The following is a 21,941-nucleotide window of genomic DNA, read 5'->3' as shown; positions in this document are numbered from 1 at the left end:
GGCCTCAAGTTTTTTATGTCCTGATTATTCAGAAGCTGTTAGAACTAATCACAACACCTAACAGCAACATCTGATAACTTACATGTCTTATTTCTTTAAACTATCAAATGACTGACTCATGATTTATGTTATAGCCACTCTTTTCCAGATTTTAAAAAGTCACCCTTATAAAACAAAGCTAAATATTCTTTACTTTGGACCTAGCATTTCATTTTTCCTAAATGTACTATGACACTCTAGTACTCATTTGGTTGATGTCTACCAGTTACTAAGTTTAATTAGAATTCCACTAAAAGATGAAGAAATTGCTACCCTTTATTTGTATATTAAGATCACTCAAAGCTGTTATCTATAGTCATATAAGGCCATACTTTTTAAAGAATGAAATACCTGGGCACCAGTTATTTCACTGTCTGTAATCGTCAAAGCAGCCCCTGTAAGAACACACACTCCTGTTCCTTCACATTTTAACATGCAGTTTTCTAGAGTCATGTGACCAGACTCCACCACCACGATACCATCAACCGTCCCTTGTTGTATCAAAGATAGATGCATTAGTTTCACATTGTCAGCTTTGGACACCACAAAACTGTCACGAGAAGGTTCAGAAGTAATCATAATTTCCTCTCTCTTTCCAACTCCTGATTCGTAGGGATAAAAATACATTAAATCAGTAATCTCCCATTTTAAGGCCCTTTATTGTCATTCAACAATACTGCTGTTACTAAAGTTTTTCCCTGTGTGCGTGTGCGTGTGTGTGTGTATGTGTGTGCGCGCACGTGAGCATTTTTAGAGATGGGTCTCGCTATGTTGCCCAGGCTAGTCTCGAACTCCTGGGCTCAAGTGATCCTCCTGCCTCACCTCCTGAGTAAGTTGGGACTACAGATGCATAGCACAGTGCCCAGCTTCACATATTTTTAACAAATAATATATAGTACATACATAACTATAGTGTAATCTTTTTCTTTTTTTTTTTTTTTTTTGAGACAGTCTTGCTCTTTCACCCAGGCTGGAGTGCAGTGGCTTGATCATGGCTCACTGCAACCTGGGCTCAAGTGATTGTCCCACCTCAGCCTCCCAAGTAACTGGGACTACAGGTGTGTGCCACCACATCCAGCTAACTTTTGAATTTTTTGTAGAGATGGGGTTTCACTATATTGCCCAGGCTGGTCTCAAACTCCGGGGCTCTAGCAATCCACTTGCCTCAGCCTTCCAAAGTGCTGGGATTACAGGCGTGAGGCACCATGTCCAGCTTTTGTTGTTGTTGTTGTTGTTGTTAGTTAGACAATGAGAATACTCTTACTTCAAAGTCAAAAAGAGAGAAAGTTTCTAAATATGTTCAGGACCTAAAAGAAATTTAGTAAATTCTGCTGGTCTACTTCTGTTTTGGTGAGTTAGTATGTAATATTAGCCTTTTTGAGAAAATGATGAGCATATTTTAATATAGCTTTACATCTGGGTTTTCCTTAGTAAGGTGATGTGAAAAGCAGTAAAGATAGATAAGAAAAAAGTACTTTGGGTAAAAAATATAAATGGAGCTAATAGAAAATACGAAGAACATGTCTTAATTATAAAAGGAACATAAAGGATTTCTGTAAAACATAAATTCTATTGTAATTTCTAATAATTCCATTAAGCATGTTTAGAATACACAATGTGTCCAGTATACATTGCTGTAAAAAAACTACAAAGGATGCCCTGCTAACCCTTTATAATGATGTCATCTGTCAACAAAGCAAGATTTGCAGCTTGATATTCTCCTGGAAAAATTATTACTGTATCTCCACTATAACAATTATCCAAAGCCAAATCCAAATCATCATGCTGTTGGAGAAGTGTGTCTGAAGATAAATCCTTTATCTAAAAAAAAATAAAACACTTGCACTTTCAATAATAGGTTAAACTGAAACATGTCATTTTAATCAGTTACTTACTGGACAAGTACTTTTCCCAAAAGACTTATCATTTATTAAAGACTAGCATTTATTAAATGCTCAAAGTATCAGTTCATCGATTAATGTTGAAATAAAATTTTTCTTTACAATCGTTCATCATTTTATAACTATTAAATACTGGGTATTTAGCTATGTGCCATATTTTGAACTTTACATATTACCTCCTTAAGCCTTGCAACAGTTCCTTGACGTATTATTATTATTATTTTGAGACAGAGTTTGGCTCTGTCACCCAGGCTGGAGGGCAATGGTGTGATCTCGGCTCACTGCAACCCCTGCCTCCCCGGTTCAAGCGATTCTCCTGCCTCAGCCTCCTGAGAAGCTGGGATTATAGGCACACACCACCACGTCTGGCTAATTTTTTGTATTTTTAGTAGAGATGGGGTTTCTCCATGTTGGCCAGGCTGCTCTTGAACTCCTGACCTCAGGTAATCCGCCCACCTCGGCCTCCCAAACTGCTGGGACTACAGGCATGAGCCACCGCGCCCGGCAACGTAAGTATTATTATCCCCGCTATAAGGTTAAGGAAATTGAAGCATGGCAAGATTAAATGAATTGTCAAAGTTAGTAGTGAAGCCAAGCTTTAGATACAGTTCAATATGACACCAGATCTCATGCTCTTCCCTATGTATCATTTTGTTTTCTTTAACTCAAAATGACCCTCCAATTTTAGTAAATAAACAAAATTCTTTTTTTTGAGATCGAATTTCACTCTTGTCACCCAGGCGGGTGTGCAATGGCATGATCTCGGCTCACTGCAACCTCTGCCTCCCAGGTTCAGCCAATTCTCCCACCTCAGCCTCCCGAGTAGTTGGGATTACAGGTGTCTGCCACCACACCCAACTAACTTTTGTATTTTTAGTAGAGACAGGGTTTCGCCATGTTAGCCAGGTTGGTCTCAAACTCCTGACCTCAGGTGATCCACCTGCCTCGGCCTCCCAAAGTGCTGGGATTACAGGCATGAGCCACCGTGCCTGGCCCCCAAATAAACAAAATTATACGTATCAAAGATTCTAAAATATGCACTGGGAGTAGAAAAGAGGAGATAACTTCGTTATTAGTGTCGTAAAGACCGAAGGGCTTTATTTATTTATTTTGAGACAGGGTCTCATTCTGTCGCCCAGGCTGGAGTGCAGTGGCACGATCATGGCTCACTGCAGCCTAAACCTCCCAGGCTCAAGTGATCCTCCCACCTCAGTCTCCTGAGTAGCTGGGACTACAAGCACACATTGCCATGCCTGGGTAATTTTTGTATTTTTTGTAGAGGTGGGGTTTCGCTATATTGCCCAAGCTGTTCTCAAACTCCTGAGCTCAAGTGATCACCCAACTCAGCCACCCAGAGTGCTGGGATTACAGGTAGGAGCCACCATGCCCAGCAGTGTGAAGGACTTTTAATATAAAATATAAATCCAGGCCGGGCACAGTGGCTCACACCTGTAATCCCAGCACTTTGGGAGGCCAAGGTGGGTGGATCACTTGAGGTCAGGACTTCGAGACCAGCCTGACCAATATAGTGAAACCCTGTCTCTACTAAAAACATAAAAATTAGCCAGGCATGATGACACATGCCTGCAATCCCAGCTACTCGGGAGGTTGAGGCAGGAGAATCGCTTGAACCTGGGAGGCGGAGTTTGCAGTAAGCGGAGATGGTGCCATTGCACTCCAGCCTGGGCAACAAGAGCAAAACTGTCTCAAAAAAAAAAAAAAAGTAAATAAATAAATAGTAAATCCAAATATAAAATTTGGAAATATATTCTGAAAAAATGCCTATTATTCTTTGATCCCAATGAAAATGGCATTATCATGCATATATCTTTCTTCTTTTTCTTCTTCTTCTTCTTCCTCTTCTTCCTCTTCTTCCTCTTCTTCCTCTTCTTCCTCTTCTTCTTCTTCTTCTTCTTCTTCTTCTTCTTCTTCTTCTTCTTCTTTCTTCTTTCTTCTTCTTCTTCTTAGTTATTTTGAGATGTAGTCTTGCTCTGTTGCCCAGGCTGGAGTGCAGTGGCACAGTCTTGGCTCACTGCAACCTCCTGGGTTCAAGTGATTCTCCTGCCTCAGCCTCCCGAGTTGCTAGGATTATAGGTGTGTGCCACCACACCCAGCTAATTTTTGTATTTTTAGTGGTCTCGAACTCCTGACCTCAAGTGATCCGCCAGCCTTGGTCTCCCAAAGTGCTGGGATTACAGGCTTGAGCCACTGCACCCAGCCTTTTTTTCTTATTATAAAAGTGATACTTGTTATAAAAACATGGAAAAGAAAGCATAACAAAAATTGAAAAATTAACTTGTAAATTCTTAACTAAAGAAAATCTTCATTTATATAGATATTTCTTTCTAGTATATTTCCCATGCATATATTCATTTATTCATATGCCAATCAATCATACCATACATTGTATATACTTTTGAATTCTGATTTTGTCATTATATCACCTTCCCCATGCTTTAAATAATTTTTCAAAGCCTATTTTTTTAATGATTAAAATTTCAACTTATTTTAGATACGGGGGTGCATGCGCAGCGTTTACTATGTTCGTTTATTGCATCCAGGTATTGAGCATAGTACCCAATAGGTAGCTTTTGAACAGACATCCCCTCCCTTCTTCCTCCTGCACCAGTAGTTAGCAGTGTCTATTGTTCTCATGTTTTTGTCCATGTGTACTCGGTGTTCAGCTCCTGCTTGTAAGTGAGAACATGCAGTATTTGGTTTTCTGTTCCTGCATTAATTCACTTAGGATAATGGCCTTCAGGTGCATCCACGCCACTGCAAAGGACATGATTTCATTCTTTTTATGGCTGCATAGTATTCCATGGTGTATATGTACCACATTTTCATTATTCAATTCACCATCAGTGGTCACCTAGGTTGATTCCCTGTCTTTGCTATTATGAATAGCACATCAAAGCCTAACTTTTAACAATTACATACTAATGTATCAAACAGATATATTACAACTTATGTTATGAATTTCTCACTCTTATTTAGATGGTTTATGAGTTTTCAACATTATGAAAATACTATAACAGATCCTTATGTATATCTCTAGTTGTTTCTTTGGGAAACATTACTAGACAGGAAATTGCTGAATCAAAAGGTATAAACATTTTAAGAGTCTTGGATATACTTTGCCAAATTCCTCTCCAGAAAAGCTTAATCAATTAAAACTTGGGTTAAGAATGTTTGTTTTGTTATAAACAAAACAACATGGGATTTTTAAAAAATTTGTACAATATTTGCCATTTTAATGGACAAAACTCCTCACCTCATTTTCATTTCCATTTATTTGATAAGTGAGAGTGAACACTTTTTCCAGATATATGTAAAATCCCTATAAACCTTACTAAATCAGCAACCTACACATTCATTTGTGCAGGTATTACATACATTGGAAGCAGATAGCACAAGACCACCTCTGTAAATAAATAATGTGTAACAACTCTGAAACCCTCCTCACTTATATTTTTTTTATTCACTGAAATAAGAAACACAGGAGAGAGAAAAAAGTGTGATAGAGGAAGACAATGAGTTTAATTTTGGTGCCAATAAATTTGAAGTGCCAGTGGAGTCACTAGATAGAGGTATCCAGTAGACTATGGATGTAAGGGTCTAGAATATAGGACCTGACTTGACATAAGGTCATAGAATTATTTACTTATATGATAATTCGAGCACAGGAATGGATGAAATTAGCTACAAGAACGTGTAAAGAGGGCAAGATAGCAACCTAGCACAGAACACTGAGGAATATTTAACAAACTGGCAGAAACACAAGATCTCACAAAGAATACTGAGAAGCAGGCAAAGAGGTGGTAAGAAAATCAGGAGACTAGGATGTCATGGAAGGAGGAAGTACAATTGACCCTTGAACAACATGGGTTTGAACTGCATAGACCCACTTATACACAGATTTTTTTCAACCAAACGCGGATCAAAATACAGCATTTGCAGAATGAAAATCTGAGTATATGGAGAGCAGACTTTGAATTTTGTATATGTGGGTTCTGCAGGGCTGACAGCAGGACTTGAGTACACACAGATTTGGATAACATGCCAAGTGTCCTTGGACTAATCCCTGTGTATACCGAGGGACAAATGTAGTTGGTAGTGTCAAATGCTGCTCAAAGATTAACAAGATGGTAATCTCTGAGTTGTACCTACTGCAATTGGCCAGAGGGAGATTCTACATCACCACAACAGCATTTTCAGTGATATTCTGGAGACAGAAGCCAGATCACAGTGAGTAGAGGAATAAATATGAAGAAGTGGAAATAAATGCAGATAAATATTTCAAGTAGTTTTTCTCTGCAAGGTAAGAAACAGAGATGTGGTGTTTAGGGTAGATATTGTTTTGCTATTTAAAATAGAACAGAATTGAACATATCTCACTGTATTCAGGAAGCAGAGAGTAGAGAGGAGAGGTTAAAAACACAAGGAAGAGATGACAGCACAGAAATGGTGAAGTAATGGCTCTTCCACTGAAGCAAACATTAAGTTGGCAAAAACTGTGGAATCAACTTTTGGGAGCTCTAGAACCTAAATCAAACACAGCAACAAAGGAAATGCTTAATGAAGTGGCTGCTAAAATTCAGTAAACAAGTGTGGCATTTTTTTGCTTACCCACCTACCATCCCCTAATCCCCTGCGCTGCAGCAGCAATGGAAATGGCAGCCCACATTCCTGGCGTAGCTTGCTGGTGCCAGCAGGCCACCAGGTGGTAGGGTGCAATATAGGCTTTGTTCTCAAAATACTATGGTTGTAAATTCTGACCTATCTGGTAGTTCTCTGATGGACTGGCAAAGAAAGATGATATTTTTTTCATCCCAGGCTGGAGTGGCTTTCCCTTTGCCCCATAGATGCCTAGCGCAAAGAACACAGAAAGAGACAAGCAAAATTCCTCAAAGGAGGGGCTGAGGAGAAAGATTTTTGGAGGAATAAGGGCTTGAACGGAATCAGCGCTTTCCATATGCCAGGAAATCAGTAGTGAAATGCACACTGCACTGCAGGGCTAGATGTATGCTCAGAAGATACTCAAGAAGAACCTAGGCTTGCACCTTTGGCTGCTCTTTGGGCCTTGTGCAAACAGGAAGCAAAAGCTAATACAAAGTTTTAGGCAGCCTGGCTTAGCTTTGAAGGAGTGTCTCAGCTCAGAGACAATCTGCAAACACTGGGTGAGTTTTTGTTTTTTTCTAGTTATTTATCTATTTTTTTGTTTTTGCTTTTTTTTGGAGATGGATCCAGGCTCTGTTGCCCAGGCTGGAGTGCAGTGGGACGATCTTGGCTCACTGCAACCTCTTCCTCCCGGGTTCAAGCAATTCTCCTGCCGCAGCCTCCCAAGTAGCTGGGATTACAGGTGTGCATCACTACGCCCAGTTAATTTCTGTATTTTTAGTAGAGGTGGGGTTTCACCATGTTGGCCAGGCTGGTCTCAAACTCTTGGCCTCAAGTGATCTGCCTGCCTCAGCCTCCCGAAGTGCTGGGATTGCAGGTGTAAGCCACTGCACCTGGCCTTGTTTTTTCTTTTTAGCTGAGCCCTTTAAGGAAATCACTGTTAGATCACTCACTATGTACTGAGATAACACAACAAAGACTTCAAGTGCCACACACAAAAGGAATACAGCCTTTGCAAATTAGTTTAGAAAAGTCATTAAACAAACATACAGCTGCAGTCTTCAACAACCGAAACAAACCCTGGGGAGGTGTAGAATCCAATTTCCAGAGTTACCATATTATAATATCCAAAATGTCCAGTTTTCAACAAAAAAATTGCAAGGCATACAAAAAAATAAGATACCATGACCCACTCACAGGAAAAATAAATTGACAGAAACTATCCCTGAGGAAGCCCAGATAAGACTTTGGACTTACTAGACAAAGACTTTAACTCAACTGTTTTAAATGTGCACAAAGAGCTAAAGGAAACAATAAAGAACTAGAAGCAACCAGGAGAACAATGTCTGAACAATTAAAGAATATCAATAAAAATATAAACAAAATAGAAATTCTGTAGTTGAAAAGTGTAATAGCTGAAGTGAAAAATTCACTAGAGGGGTTCAACAGCAGATTTGAGCAAGCAGAAAAAATAATCAGCAATCTTGATGAAAGCACAATAGAAATTATCCAGCCTGAGGACCAGAAAGAAAAGAACTATGGAAAAAAATGAACAGCATCAAAGGGACCAGTGGGATATTATGAAGCATATAAATATACTTATTAGGAAGTGTCAGAAGAAGAGGAAAGAGAGAAAAGGGTGTGTTGTTACTTTGTATGTATATATGGGTTTTCATTCACAGCTCCTGACTCATAACTTCCACAGTCCTTATTATAGTTTTTTGTTATAATGTTGGGTGCTTTAGGCCTCATGAGCAAGCCTCAGGAAACAGAACCTCTGACCTTCTCTTGCTCTCCTTTCACCTGCCGCAGGGCAGGATTCTAATATTCCTGTGCTTTTTCTGATTGTGGGTCATAAGACCCTCATTCCAAACCAGGTTCCACCAGGCACGGTGGCTCAAGCCTGTACTCCCAGCTCTTAGGGAGGCAGAGGTGGGAGCCTTAGCTTGAGCCCAGGAATTTGAGACCTGCCTGGGCAATATAGCAAGACTCTGTTATCCACAAAAAAGAAAAAAAGGAACAAAACATAAATAAATAAACTGGGTTCCACCCCATACCTTGAGACCAATCACGTTTTAACACAGTTGTCCAAAGAAACCCAAGAGGACTGGGTTCAGAGAGCCTTCAGAAAGCTGACCTCATAACATTTCCTGGAGGATGACATACCTGGAGGAGGGCATGGGAGCTCTGTGTACCTTTCCCTGATACCTTCCCCTACACATCTTTTCATCTGTATCCTTTGTAATATCGATTTTTTTTTTCTTTTTGAGATGGAGTCTCTCTCTGTCACCCAGGCTGGAGTGCAGTGGCGCAACCTCAGTTCATTGCAACCTCTGCCTCCTGGGTTCAAGTGATTCTCCTGCCTCAGGCTCCCAAGTAGCTGATATTACAGGTGTGCGCCACCACACCCAACTAATTTTTGTATTTTTAGTAGAGACGGGTTTTCGCCATGTTGGCCAGGCTGGTCTCAAACTCCTGACCTCAAGTGATCCACCTGCCTCGGCCTCCCAAAGTGCTTGGATTACAGGCGTGAGCCACTGCACTAGACTGTGATATCCTTTATAATAAACTGGTAAACATAAGCCAGGCATGGTGGCTCACACCTGTAATCCCAGCACTTTGGGAGGCCGAGGCGGGTGGATCACAAGTCAGGAGTTCAAGACCAGACTGACCAATACCGTGAAACCCTGTCTCTACTAAAAATACAAAAGTTAGCTGGGTGTGGTGGTGTGCGCCTGTAATCCCAGCTACTCAGGAGGCTGAGGCAAGAGAATTGCTTGAACCCGGGAGGTGGAGGTTACAGTGAGCCAAGATCACACCACTGTACTCCAGCCTGGGTGACATAGTAAGACTCCATCTCAAAAAATTAATTAATTAATTAATTAATTAAATTAACTGGTAAACATAAATGTTTCTCTGAGTTCTGTGAGCTGCTCTAGTAAATTAATTACACCCAAAAAAAGAGTCGTGAGAACCCAACTTGAAGCCAGTCAGTCAGAAGTTCTGGAGGCCTAGACTTGAGGGAGAGGGGTAGTTTTGGAGGCTAAGTCTCCAACCTGTAGAATGTGACACTATCTACTGGTAGATATGTTGAAATAGAATCGTAGGACACCCAGTTGGGGTCTGCTGGAGAACTGATTGATTACTTGCTGGCAGGGAGAAAGCCCCACATATTTTGGGGTCACAAAAGTTTTCTGTGTTGATAATTCTTGTTTTGTCGTGAAAACAGAGGGAAAATATGGCTTGAGTGTTTTCCTAACAAAGGCAGAAAAAATATCTGAAAACATAATGGCCAAAAACTTCCCAAATTTCATTAAAGACATGACTCTACATATCCAAGAAGTGTAATGGACTTTAAGTAGGATAAGCACAAAAAAACACACATTAACATATATTATAATCAAACAATTAAAATCCAAAGATAGGCAGGGCACGGTGGCTCACACCTGTAATACCAGCACTTTGGGAGGCCAAGGCGGCCGATCACCTGAGGTCAGGAGTTCCAGACCAGCTTGGCCAACATGGCGAAACCCCATCTCTACTAAAAATACAAAAATTAACCAGATGTGGTGCCACATGCCTGTGATACCAGCTACTGGGGAGGCTGAGGTAAGAGAATTGCTTGAACCCGGGAGGCAGAGGTTGCAGTGAGCCAAGATCATGCCATTGCACTCCAGCCTGGGCAACAAGAGCAAAACTCCATCTCAAGAAATAATAATGATAAAAAACAATCCAAAGATAAAGAGAGAATCTTACAAGCAGCAAGACAGAAGCAATGCATTAAGTATAAGAGATCCTTAATAAGATTAAGGCTGATTTCTCATCAGAAACCATGGAAGCCAGAAAGCAGTGGGATTTAAAAGTGCTGAAAGATAAACAACCAAAAATTCTATATCTAGAAAAAATACCTTTTCAAAATTAAGAAGAAACTGACATTTCTAGATAAACAAAAGTTGGTCTTATCCTAAAAGAAATGCTAAAGGAGTCCTTCAGACTGAAATGAAATAGACAACAGAAGTAACTCAAAGCCATATAAAGAAATAAAAAAGTTCCAGTAAAGGTAAAATCAAGGGTAAATATAAAGGCAGTATTACTGTATTTTTGGTTTGTGACTCCTCTTTTTGTTTCCTATATAATTTAAGATAGCGATGCCTAAAACAATCCTTATAAATCCATGCTAATGGGGAAACAATGTATAAAGATGTAATTTGTAACAATAACAACATAAAGGGAGGATAGAGCTGTATGCTATTAAAGCAAAGTTGGTATCAATTCAAACTCAATCTTATAAATGTAGGATGTGAATTATAATTCCCTTGATAATCACCAAGAATATAACTAAAAAATACACACAAAAAGAAATGTGGAGTAAATCAAAATGTTACACTAAGAAAAAATCATAAAACACAAAAGAAGATGGTACTGAAAGCACTGCATAACAACAACAAAAAAAAGATATTACATGTAGGAAAAACAGTAGCCAATGGCAGAAGTAAGTCCTTCCTTACCAGTAATCATTTTAAATGTAAATGGATTAAGATCACCAATTAAAAAAGACAGGTAGAAAGGATAAAGAAAAATAATCCAACTATATGATGTTACAAGAATCTCATTTCAGGCCAGGCGTGGTGGCTCACGCCTGTAATCCCAACCCTTTGGGAGGTCGAGGTGGGCAGATCATGAGGTCAGGAGTTTGAGACCAGCCTGGCCAACGTGGTGAAACCCCATCTTTACTAAAAATACAAAAATTAGCCAGGCATGGTGGTGCATAATCCCAGCTACTCAGGAGGCTGAGGCAGGAGAATCACTTGAACCTGGGAGGCAGAGGTTGCAGTGAGCTGAGATCACACCATTGCACTCTAGTCTGGGCAACAGAGGCAGACTCTGTCTCAAAAAAAAAAAAAAAGAATCTCACTTTAGATTCAAAGACACAAATAGGTTAATAGTGAAAGAATAAAAAGATATTCTGTACAAACAGTAATTGAAAAAGAGCTGGGGTGGCTATACTAACATCAGATAAAATAGACTTTAATAATACAATTGTTGCTAGAGACAAAGAAAGGTATTATATATTAACAAAAGAGTTAATTCATCAAGAAGATGTACCAATAAGCATATGCAAACCAAACAACAAGGTCTCAAAATGTATGAAGTAAAACATTCACAGAATTGAAGGAAGAAATAGTTTTATAATAATAGTTGAAGATTTCTATACCACCTTCAAAAATAACTAGAACATCTAGACAGAAGACCAATAAGGAAATAGAGGACTTGAACAACAGTATAATCCAACCAGACCTAACATACATATATAGACTGCCCCCCAAGTCCAACACAAAAGGAAACACATTCTTCTGGAATGCATATGGAACATTCTCCAAGATAAAGCCATCTATTAGGCCACAAAACAAGTCTCAATAAATACATCTTCTCCGACCACAATGGAATTAAAGTAGAAGTCAATTATGGAAAGAAAACTGAAAAATTTAGAAATATGTGAAAATTAAACAACGTATTCTTTTTTTTTTTTTTTTTTGAGACAGAGTCTTGCCCTGTCACCCATACTGGAGTGCAGTGAGTGGCGCGATCTCGGCTCACTGCAAGCTCCACCTCCTGGGTTCATGCCATTCTCCTGCCTCAGCCTCCCGAGTAGCGGGCACCACAGGTGCCTGCCATCATGCCCGGCTAATTTTTTGTATTTTTAGTAGAGATGGGGTTTCACCGTGTTAGCCAGGATGGTCTCGATCTCCTGACCTCGTGATCCGCCCCCCTCAGCCTCCCAAAGTGCTGGGTTTACAGGCATGAGCCACTGCGCCCGACCTAACAACATATTCTTAAATAACAAATGGCTCAAAGATGAAACACAAGGAAAATTTTAAGACACTTTGAGATAAATGAAAATGAAAACACAACATACCAAAATTTATAGGATGCAGGAAAAGCAGAGCTCAGAGGGAAATTTATAGCAGTAAATGCCTACATTAAAAAAGAAAGATCTCAAATCAGCAATCTAATTTTACAACTTAAGAAACTAGAAAAAGAGCAAATTAAACCCAAAGCCAACAGTAAAAGGAAACGACAGAGATTATAGTTCAATGAAATAGAGAATAGGAAAAATAAAAACAAAATCAAAAATTAATTATTTGAAAAGATCAACAAAATTGACAACAATTTAGCTAGACTAAGAGAAAGAGAGAAGGCACAAATAACTAAAATCAGATATGAAGGTAGATACATTACTACTGACCTTAAAGAAATAAAAATTATTTATAATCATATTCCATGATTATACTATCATTATATGTACACCAATGAACAATTGTACACCAACAAATGCACTGATTTCACACCAACAAAAATTAAGTATACAAATTCCTAGAAACACACAGTTTACCAAAACTGGCTCTAGAAGAAATATAAAATCTGAACAGACCTATAACAGTAAAGAGATTAAAAAATCAGTAAGCAAAAATCTCCCAACAAAGAAAAGTCCAAGATCAGATAGCTTCATTGGTAAATCTACCAAACATTTCAAAAATTAACACCATGAACACTAAATAATAACTTATTAATGCAAAGAGGAAAACAACAGACACTGGTGTCTACTTGAAGATAGAGGGTAGGAGGAGAGACAGGAGCAGAAAAGATAACTATTGAGTACTGGTCTTAATACCTGGGTGATGAAATAATATGTATAACAAACCCCCATGACACGAGTTTATCTATGTAACAAATCTTCACATGTATCCCCAAACCTAAAATAAAAGTTAAAAAAAAAGAATTAACACCAATCTTTCCCAAATTCCTCCAAAATCTGTGAGAACACTTCCTAATTCTCAGGCCAGCATTATCTGATAACAAAGCTAGACAAAAATACCAGAAGAAAAGAAAACTATAGAGCAATATTCCTTTTGAATATAAATGCAAAAATCCTCAATAAATCCTAGCAAACTGAACTCAACAACATATTTAAAAGGTTATACACGATGATGAAGTGAGATTTATTCCAAGAATGCAAGAGTGATTTAATATACAAAAATCAATCATAACACACCACATTAATAGAATGAAGGGGAAAAATAAATTACACAATAATCTCAATTGATGCAGAAAAAGCTATGCCCAGCTAATTTCTGTATTTTTAGTAGAGATGGGGTTTCACCATGTTGGCCAGGCTGATCTCGAACTCCTGACTTCAAGTGATCCACCCACCTCGGCCTCCCAGAGTGCTGGGATTACAGGCGTGAGTCACTGCGCCTGGCCAGAAATTTATTTTCTTACAGTTCTGGAGGATGGAAGCCCACGATCAAGATGTCAACAGATTTGGTTTCTTCTCAGAAAGCCTCTCTCAGCTTGCAGGTGGTTGTGGTTTTGCTCCCTCTTCACATGATCATCCTTCTGTGCACATGCACTCCGATGTCTTTTTCTGTGTCCAAATTTCCTTTCTTTTAAGGATATCAGTCAGATTGGAGTAGGGCCAACCCTAATGGCCTCATTTTAATTTAATCGTCTCTTTAAACACTTGCTCGCCAAATATGCTTACATTTTAAGCATGTTTAAAATGTAAAAAGGACTTCATATATTGAAGTCCTTACCCCATGGTGTTGGGTTTGGGTTCAGCTTTATCCTTTTGCATGTAGATACTTATTTGTCACAATACCATTTGTTGAAAAGACTATTCTTTCCCCATTGAATGATCTTGTAACCCTTGTTGAAAATCGCTTGCCCATAATTGGGTTTATTTCTGGATTTTCAGTTCTTACCATGGGGTAAGGACTTCAATATATGAATTTTGGAGGAACACAATTCTGCCAATAACACCCCCTAGTATCAGAAAAGACAATTATGCCCACTTATGCCACTGCTGTTCAACATTGAACCAGACATCCTAGCCAGAGCAACTAGTCAAAAAGAAATAAAATATATCCAAATTGTAAAGGAGGAAGTAAAACTCACTGTTTGCAGATGACATGATCCTATATATAGGATATATATGTGTACGTGTGTGCATGTGTATATATATATACACATCTATACATATGTGTACATGTGTGTATATATACACACCTATATATGTGTACGTGTGTATACACACACCCATTCATATGTGTACATGTGTGTATACACACACCCATACATATGTGTACGTGTGTGTATACACATACCCATACATATATATATACACACATATATATACACATATATACACACACACATATATGTCTCCAAGGAATGCACCAAAAACATATGATAGCTAATAAACAAATTCAGCAAAGTTGAAGGATGCAAAATCAGAACACAAAATCAGTTTTGTTTTTATATATCAGTAATAAACAATCTGAAAAGAAAATTAAGAAAATTCCATTTACAATAGCACCCAAAATAATAAAATGCCTAGAAATAATGTAAACCAAGGAGGTGAAGGACTTGTGTACTGAAACTACAAACCATTGCTCAAAGAAATTAAAGAAGGTCTAAATAGATGAAAAGCCATCCCATGTTCATGGATTGGAAGATTTTAATATTGCTAAAATAGCAATACTACTTACATTGATCTACAGATTCAATGTAATCCCTATCAGAATTTCAATAGCCTTTTTTTTTGAAGAAATGAACATGCTCATCTTCAAATTAGTGATGAATTGCAAGGGACCCTGAACAGCCAAACAATACCGAAAAAGAACAAAGTGGAGGACTCACTCTTCTGATTCCAAAACTTACTACAAAGCCACAGTAATAAAATAGTGTGGTACTAGCATAAAGATAGGCATATAGACCAGTGGGATAGAACTGAAAATCCAGAAATAAACCCAATTATGGGCAAGCGATTTTCAACAAGGGTTACAAGATCATTCAATGGAGAAAGAATAGTCTCTTCAACAAATGGTGTTGGGACAAATAAGTATCTACATGCAAAAGGATAAAGCTGAACCCAAACCCAACACCATATACAAAAATTAACTCAAAATTGATTAACAACCTATATACAAGAGCTAAAACCATAAAATTCTTAGGAAAAACCACAAGGGTAAATCTTCATGATCTTGAACTTGGCAGCGGATTCTAAGGTATGGTACAAAAGCATGAGTAACAAAAGAAAAAATAAATTTCTGCCTTAGTCTATCTGTGCTGCTGTATAACAGAATGCTACAGACTGTGTAATTTATAAAAGAAATTTATTAGCTTACAGTTCTGGAGGCTAGGAAGTCTAAGGTCAAGGCACTGGCAGGTTTGGTGTCTGGTGAGGCCATTCTCTTCCAAGATGGCACCTTGCCTGCCACTTGGATCCTCACATGGCAAAAGGCAAGAACTCTGGAGAGGAACTCTGTCTTCACATGGCAGAAGAACAACAGAGGGAGAACCGGCTCCCATAATTCCTTTTTATAGGGGCGTTGATCCATTCGTGAGGGCCCCATCCTCTTGAAATACCTCCCATTAGGCCCCATCTCCCAACTCTGTTGTGTTGAGGATTAAGTTTCCAAAACTTGAGTTTTGGAGGGGGGCAAAAACATCCAAACCGAAGCAGCTGAATTTCCTCAAAGTTAAAAACTGTAAGGCATCAAGGGACATTATCAAGAATGTAAAAAAGCCTAGGCACCATGCATAGACCACTGGGTGAGGGATAAGGTAATTTTGGGCAGGTCAATGGGTCAAAGCTAATTTCAATTATAGGCATAAAACTGGAATGGTCATTCACAGAGGAAGATCAAACTGGGTGTTTGTTTTAACATTTACTGAATTTTCTAACTATAGATCCATGTTTCTTATTGTTACAAAACTTGATAAAGATCTGAAAGTTGGAGGCCATGACTTGCTTGTTGTAACATATTAAATCAAGAAAGGGATCCACACAGCCTCCCCCTACCACATCATCCCCCACTGCTTTGGAAGTGCACACATGCAGGCAGATGTCACCACCCCTCCCCTACCAGCACACGTGCATGCACACCTTGTTGTCCTGCCACCACTAGCACTAATGCATACATACAAATACCACTGTCCCACCCTCGCTGGCACCCCGCCCCTTCTGACACATGCACCCCCTGCTGCACCGCTGCCACTGTTGGCACATATGCAGGAGCGCAGACCTGCTGCCACTGCCCCAACAAAGGGCTTTGCTCAGCACTCACCATCGAAGTGTTGTCACCAGCAGACTGTGAACACCTCAGACCCTCCACTGCAGCAGGCGATTAACCTTGAAAGGCCAGAGAACAAACCTGTGCTGTGGGCCTGGTACCAGCCCCCCAGGGTTGCGCATGCAGCCCAGTAGTACTGAGGTGAGAATTGGACCCCTGACATCTTCCAGAAATGAAGCCAGTTGACTGAACCCACCTTATACCACAGTAAAACCCTCACGTGCATCAAAAAATATAAAAGCAAAAAAACCCCATCCAAAGGACATCAACTTCAAAGGAACATCGGCCCAAGCAGATGCGAAAAAAGCAGTGCAAGAATTCTGGCAACTTAAAAGGCCAGAGTGTCTTCTTACCACCAAACAACCACACTAATTCCCCATCAATGGTTCTTAACCAGGCTGAAATGACAGACAGAATACAGAATATGGATATGAACAAAGATCATCAAGATTTAGGAGAAAGTTGAAACCCAATCCAAAGAATCTAACGAATCCAATAAACAATACAAGAGCTGGAAGATGAAACAGTCACTTTATGAAAGAATCAAACTGAACTGATGGAGCTGAAAAACTCACTCCAATAATTGGAAGTATTAATAGCAGAATAGACAAGGCTGAGGAAAGAATCTCAGAGCTTGAAGACTAGTCCAACAAAAATAAAGAAAAAAGAATAAAAAAGAATGAACAAAACCTCTGATAAATATGGGATTATGTAAAGAGACCAAACCTACCACTCATTGGCATCCCTAAAACAGAGGGAGAGAAAGCAAGCAAACATATTTCAGGATACTGTACACGAAAAATTTCCCAACTCTCCAGAGAGGTTGACATTCAAATTCAGAAAAAGCAGAGTACCCCTATGAGATACTATACAAAATGACCATCCCCAAGACATAGTCATCAGATTCTACAAGGTCAACGTGAAAGAAAAAATATTAAAGGCAGCTAGAGAGGAGAGGCGGGTCACCTACAAAGGGAACTCTATCAAGCTAACAGTGGACCTTTCAGCAGAAATCCTGCAAGCCAGAGGAGATTGGGGGCCTATATTCAGCAATCTTAAAGAAAAGAAACTCCAACCAAGAATTTCATATCTACCCAAACTAAGCTTCATAAGTGAAGGTAAGAAAATGCTAAGAAAATTCATTACCACCAGACCTTACAAGAGGTCCTTAAGGGAGTGCTAAACATGGAAATGAAAGACTGTTATTTGCCACCACAAAAACACACTTAAGGACATAGACCACACTATAAAGTAACTGCACTATCAAGTCTGCATAACAACGAGCTAATAGGTTTGTTAGGTTTGTTTTGACAGGATCAAATCTGCACATATTAATATTAACCTTGGAAGTAAATGGGTTATATGCCATACTTAAAAGGCACAAAGTGTCAAGTTAGATAAAGAAGGAAGACTCAACTGTATGCTGTCTTCAAGAAATCCATCTCAGGCAGGGCATGGTGGCTCACACCTATAATCCCAGCACTTTGGGAGGCCAAGGAAGGTGGATCACCTGAGGTCACCTGAGGTCAGGAATTCGAGACCAGCCTGGCAAAACCCCATCTCTACTAAAAATACAATAATTAACCAGGGGCAGTGGCAACGTGCCTGTGATCCCAGCTACTTGGGAGGCTGAGGCAGGAGGCAGAGATTGCAGTGAGCTGAGATCACGCCACTGCACTCCAGCCTAGGCGACGAGAAAGACTCAGTTCCAAAAAAAAGAAATCCATTTCACATGCAATGACACCCATAGGCTCAAAGCAAAAAGATGGAGAAAAATCTACCAAGCAAATGGAAAACCAAAAAAAGCAGGGGTTACTATTTTAATTTCAGACAAAATAGACTCTAAACCAAGAATGATTTTAAAAAGACAAAGAATGGCATTACATAATGATAAAGGGTTTGATTCAACAAGAAGAATTAACTATCTTAAATATATATAATCCCAACACTGGAGCACCCAGATTCATAAAACAAGTTCTTAGAAACCTATGAGGAGACTTAGATAACCACACAATAGCAGTGCAAGACTTCAACACCCCACTGACAGTATTAGACAGATAATTGAGGCAGAAAATTAAGAAAGATGTTTGAGACCTGAACTCGACACTTGACCAAATGGACCTAACAGACATCTACAGATCACCTGAGGTCAGGAGTTCGAGACCAGCCTGGCCAACATGGTGAAATCCCATTTCTACTAAAAACACAAAAAATTAGCCGGGCATGGTGGTGCACACCTGTAATCCTAGCTACTTGGGAGGCCAAGGCAGGAGAATTGCTTGAATCTGGAAGGTGGAGGTTGCAGTGAGCCAAGATCACGCCACTGCACTGCAGCCTGGGTGACAGAGCAAGACTCCGTCTAAAAAAAAAAAAAAAAAAAGAAATCAATACTAAGAAGACCTTTCAAAATCATACGATTACTTGGAAATTAGGCAATCTGCTCCTGAATGACTTTTGGGTCATGAAATTAACGCAGAAATCAAAAAATCAAAAAATTACTTGAAACTAATGAGAACAAGGATATAACATACCAGAAACTCTGAGACACAGCTAAAGTAGTGTTAAGAGGAGTTTATTCTGCTAATCGCTCACATCAAAAGGTTAGAAAGATCTCAGATTGACAACCTAACATCACACCTGGAGAAACTAGAAAAATAAGAGTAAACCAATCCCAAAGCTGGAAGAAGAAAAATAACCAAAATTAGAGCTGAACTGAATGAATTTGAGATGTGAAAAACTATACAAAAGATCAACAAAACCTTTGTTTTTTGAAAGAATAAATAAGATAGACTGCTAGCTAGACTAAGAGACAATATCCAAATAAACACAACCAGAAACAACAAAAAGACATTACTACTGACACCACAGAAATACAAAAAAACCCTCAGAGGCTATTACAAACATCTCTATGCACAAAAACTAGAAAATCTGAAGGAAATGGATGAATTCCTGTAAACATACAATCTCCCAAGATTGAACCAGGAAGAAACCGAAACCCTAAACAGACTAATAATGAGTTCCAAAACTGAATCAGTAATAAAGAGCCTACCTACCAATCAGAAAAAGCCCTGAATGAGACAAATTTACAGCTGAATTCTACCAGATATATAAAAGTTGCTACCAATCCTACTGAAACTATTCCAAAACATTGAGGAGGAAGGACTCCTCCCTAACTCATTTTTCGAGGCCAGCATGATTCTGATACCAAAACCTGGCAGAAGCATCAAAAAATTTAACTTCAAGCCAATATTCCTAATGAACACAGATGCAAATATCCTCAACAAAATATTAACAAACTGAATCTCGTAGCACATCAATGACCTAAGTGGCCATTAGTCAAAAAGCTAATCCACCATGATAATGTTAGCTTTATGCAAGTTTGGTTCAACATACAAAAATCAATAAATGTGATTCAGCACACAAACAGAACTAAAAGCAAAAACCACATGATCATCTCAACAGATGCTGAAAAGGCTTTCTATAAATTCAACATCTATTCATCTTAAAAACTCTCAACAAGCTAGGCACTTAAGGAATATACCTCAAGATAACAAGAGCCATCTATGACAAACCCACAGCCAACATCATACTGAATGGGCAAAAGCTGGAAGCGTTCCCCTTGAAAAACAAGACAATGATACCCACTCTTACCACTTCTATTCAACACAGTACTGGAGCAATCAGGTAAAAGACAATCAGGCAAAAGACAGAAATAAAAGGCATCCAAATAGGAAGAGGGGAAGTCAAATTATCTCTTTAGAGACTATATGATTTTATATCTAGAAAACCCCATAGCCTCTACCCAAAAGCTTCTAGATCTGATAAACAACTTTAGCAAAGTTTCAGGATACGAAAATCAATGTACAAAAATCCATAGCATTTCTATACACCAACAATGTCCAAGCTGAAGAACTAAATCAAGAACACAATCCCATTCACAATAGCCACACACACAAAATAAAATATCTAGGAATACAGCTAAAGAGAGAAGTGAAAAAGCTCTACAATAAGAATTGCAGATCTACAAAATGCTGTTGAAAGAATTAAGAGACAACACAAACAAATGGAAAAACATTCCATGCTCAAGAATAAGAAGAATCAAGACAGGTTTTTTTTTTTTTTTTTTTTTTTTTGAGACGGAGTCTCGCTCTGCCGCCCAGGCTGGAGTGCAATGGCGCGATCTCTGCTCACTGCAAGCTCCGCCTCCTGGGTTCATGCCATTCTCCTGCCTCAGCCTCCCGAGTAGCTGGCACTACAGGCGCCCGCTACAATGCCCGGCTAATTTTTTGTATTTTTAGTAGAGACGGGGTTTCACCTTGTCAGCCAGGATGGTCTTCATCTCCTGACCTTGTGATCAGCCCTCCTTGGCCTTCCAAAGTGCTGGGATTACAGGTGTGAGCCACCGCGCCCCGCCGAAAGAATCAATGTTGTTAAAATGACCATGCTGCCCAAAGCAATGTACAGATTCAGTGCTATTCCGATCCAACTACAAAAGAAAGAAAGAGAGAAAGAGAGGGAGGTGGGGGAGGGAGGGAGGGAGGGAGGAAGGAAGGAAGGAAGGAAGGAAGGAAGGAAGGAAGGAAGGAAAAGAAAGAAAGAAAGAAAGAAAGAAAGAAAGAAAGAAAGAAAGAAAGAAAGAAAGAGAAAGAAAGGAAGGAAAGGAAGGAAGGAAGGGGAGGAAGGGAAGGAAGGGAAGGAAAGGAAGGAAGAGAAGGAAAGGAAGGAAAGAAGGGAAAAATGAAAGAAAGGGGGGGAGGAAGAGGGATCACGTATGAAATAATGAATAAGGTTAATGGCAATGACGGTGATCACGGGCAGGCAATGCTCCTAGCATCCCCTAAGTGGCAATAAAGAGCACAAAAGGAAGTGAAAAGGCCTAAGGAATGGGGGGGTAAAAATTTGCAGAGCATATATCTAATAAGTCTAGTATTCAGAATATATAAATTACTCTTATAGTCAATAACAAGAAGACAACCCAATTACAAAATGGGATATGAATTTAATAGACGTTACTCCAAGGAAGATAAACAAATGACCAACAAGTCCATGGAAAGATGTTCAACATCTTCAACATCATTAGTCATTAGATAAATGAAAATCAAAACTACAATGAAATACCACTTCACACTCACTAGGATCACTGTAATTTTAAAAATAAAAGAAAGATAAAAAATAAATAATAAAAAAAGATAAAAGTTTTGGTGAGGACTGGAGAAATTGGAACTCTAATACTTTGCAGATGACA

General features: G+C 39.1%; 1 protein-coding gene across 1 annotated transcript in view; it reads right to left on the bottom strand.

The window, feature by feature from the left end:
* SHCBP1L (SHC binding and spindle associated 1 like) overlaps positions 1–21,941 on the bottom strand; it is a 53,303-nt gene that overhangs the window by 3,801 nt on the left and 27,561 nt on the right. The window contains exons 7-8 of the mRNA XM_030818423.1: positions 1,707–1,860; positions 391–641 (exon numbers count right to left, since the gene is read on the bottom strand). Of these exons, the coding sequence (XP_030674283.1) occupies positions 391–641; positions 1,707–1,860 (405 nt within the window). The remainder of the gene's footprint in view (positions 1–390; positions 642–1,706; positions 1,861–21,941) is intronic.

The sequence above is a fragment of the Nomascus leucogenys genome, chromosome 9 (genome assembly GCF_006542625.1).
Source record: "Nomascus leucogenys isolate Asia chromosome 9, Asia_NLE_v1, whole genome shotgun sequence".
NCBI classification, from domain to species: Eukaryota; Metazoa; Chordata; class Mammalia; order Primates; family Hylobatidae; genus Nomascus; species Nomascus leucogenys.
The sequence above is the reverse complement of the archived record's forward strand: the minus strand, read 5'-3'. Positions and strand labels throughout refer to the sequence as shown.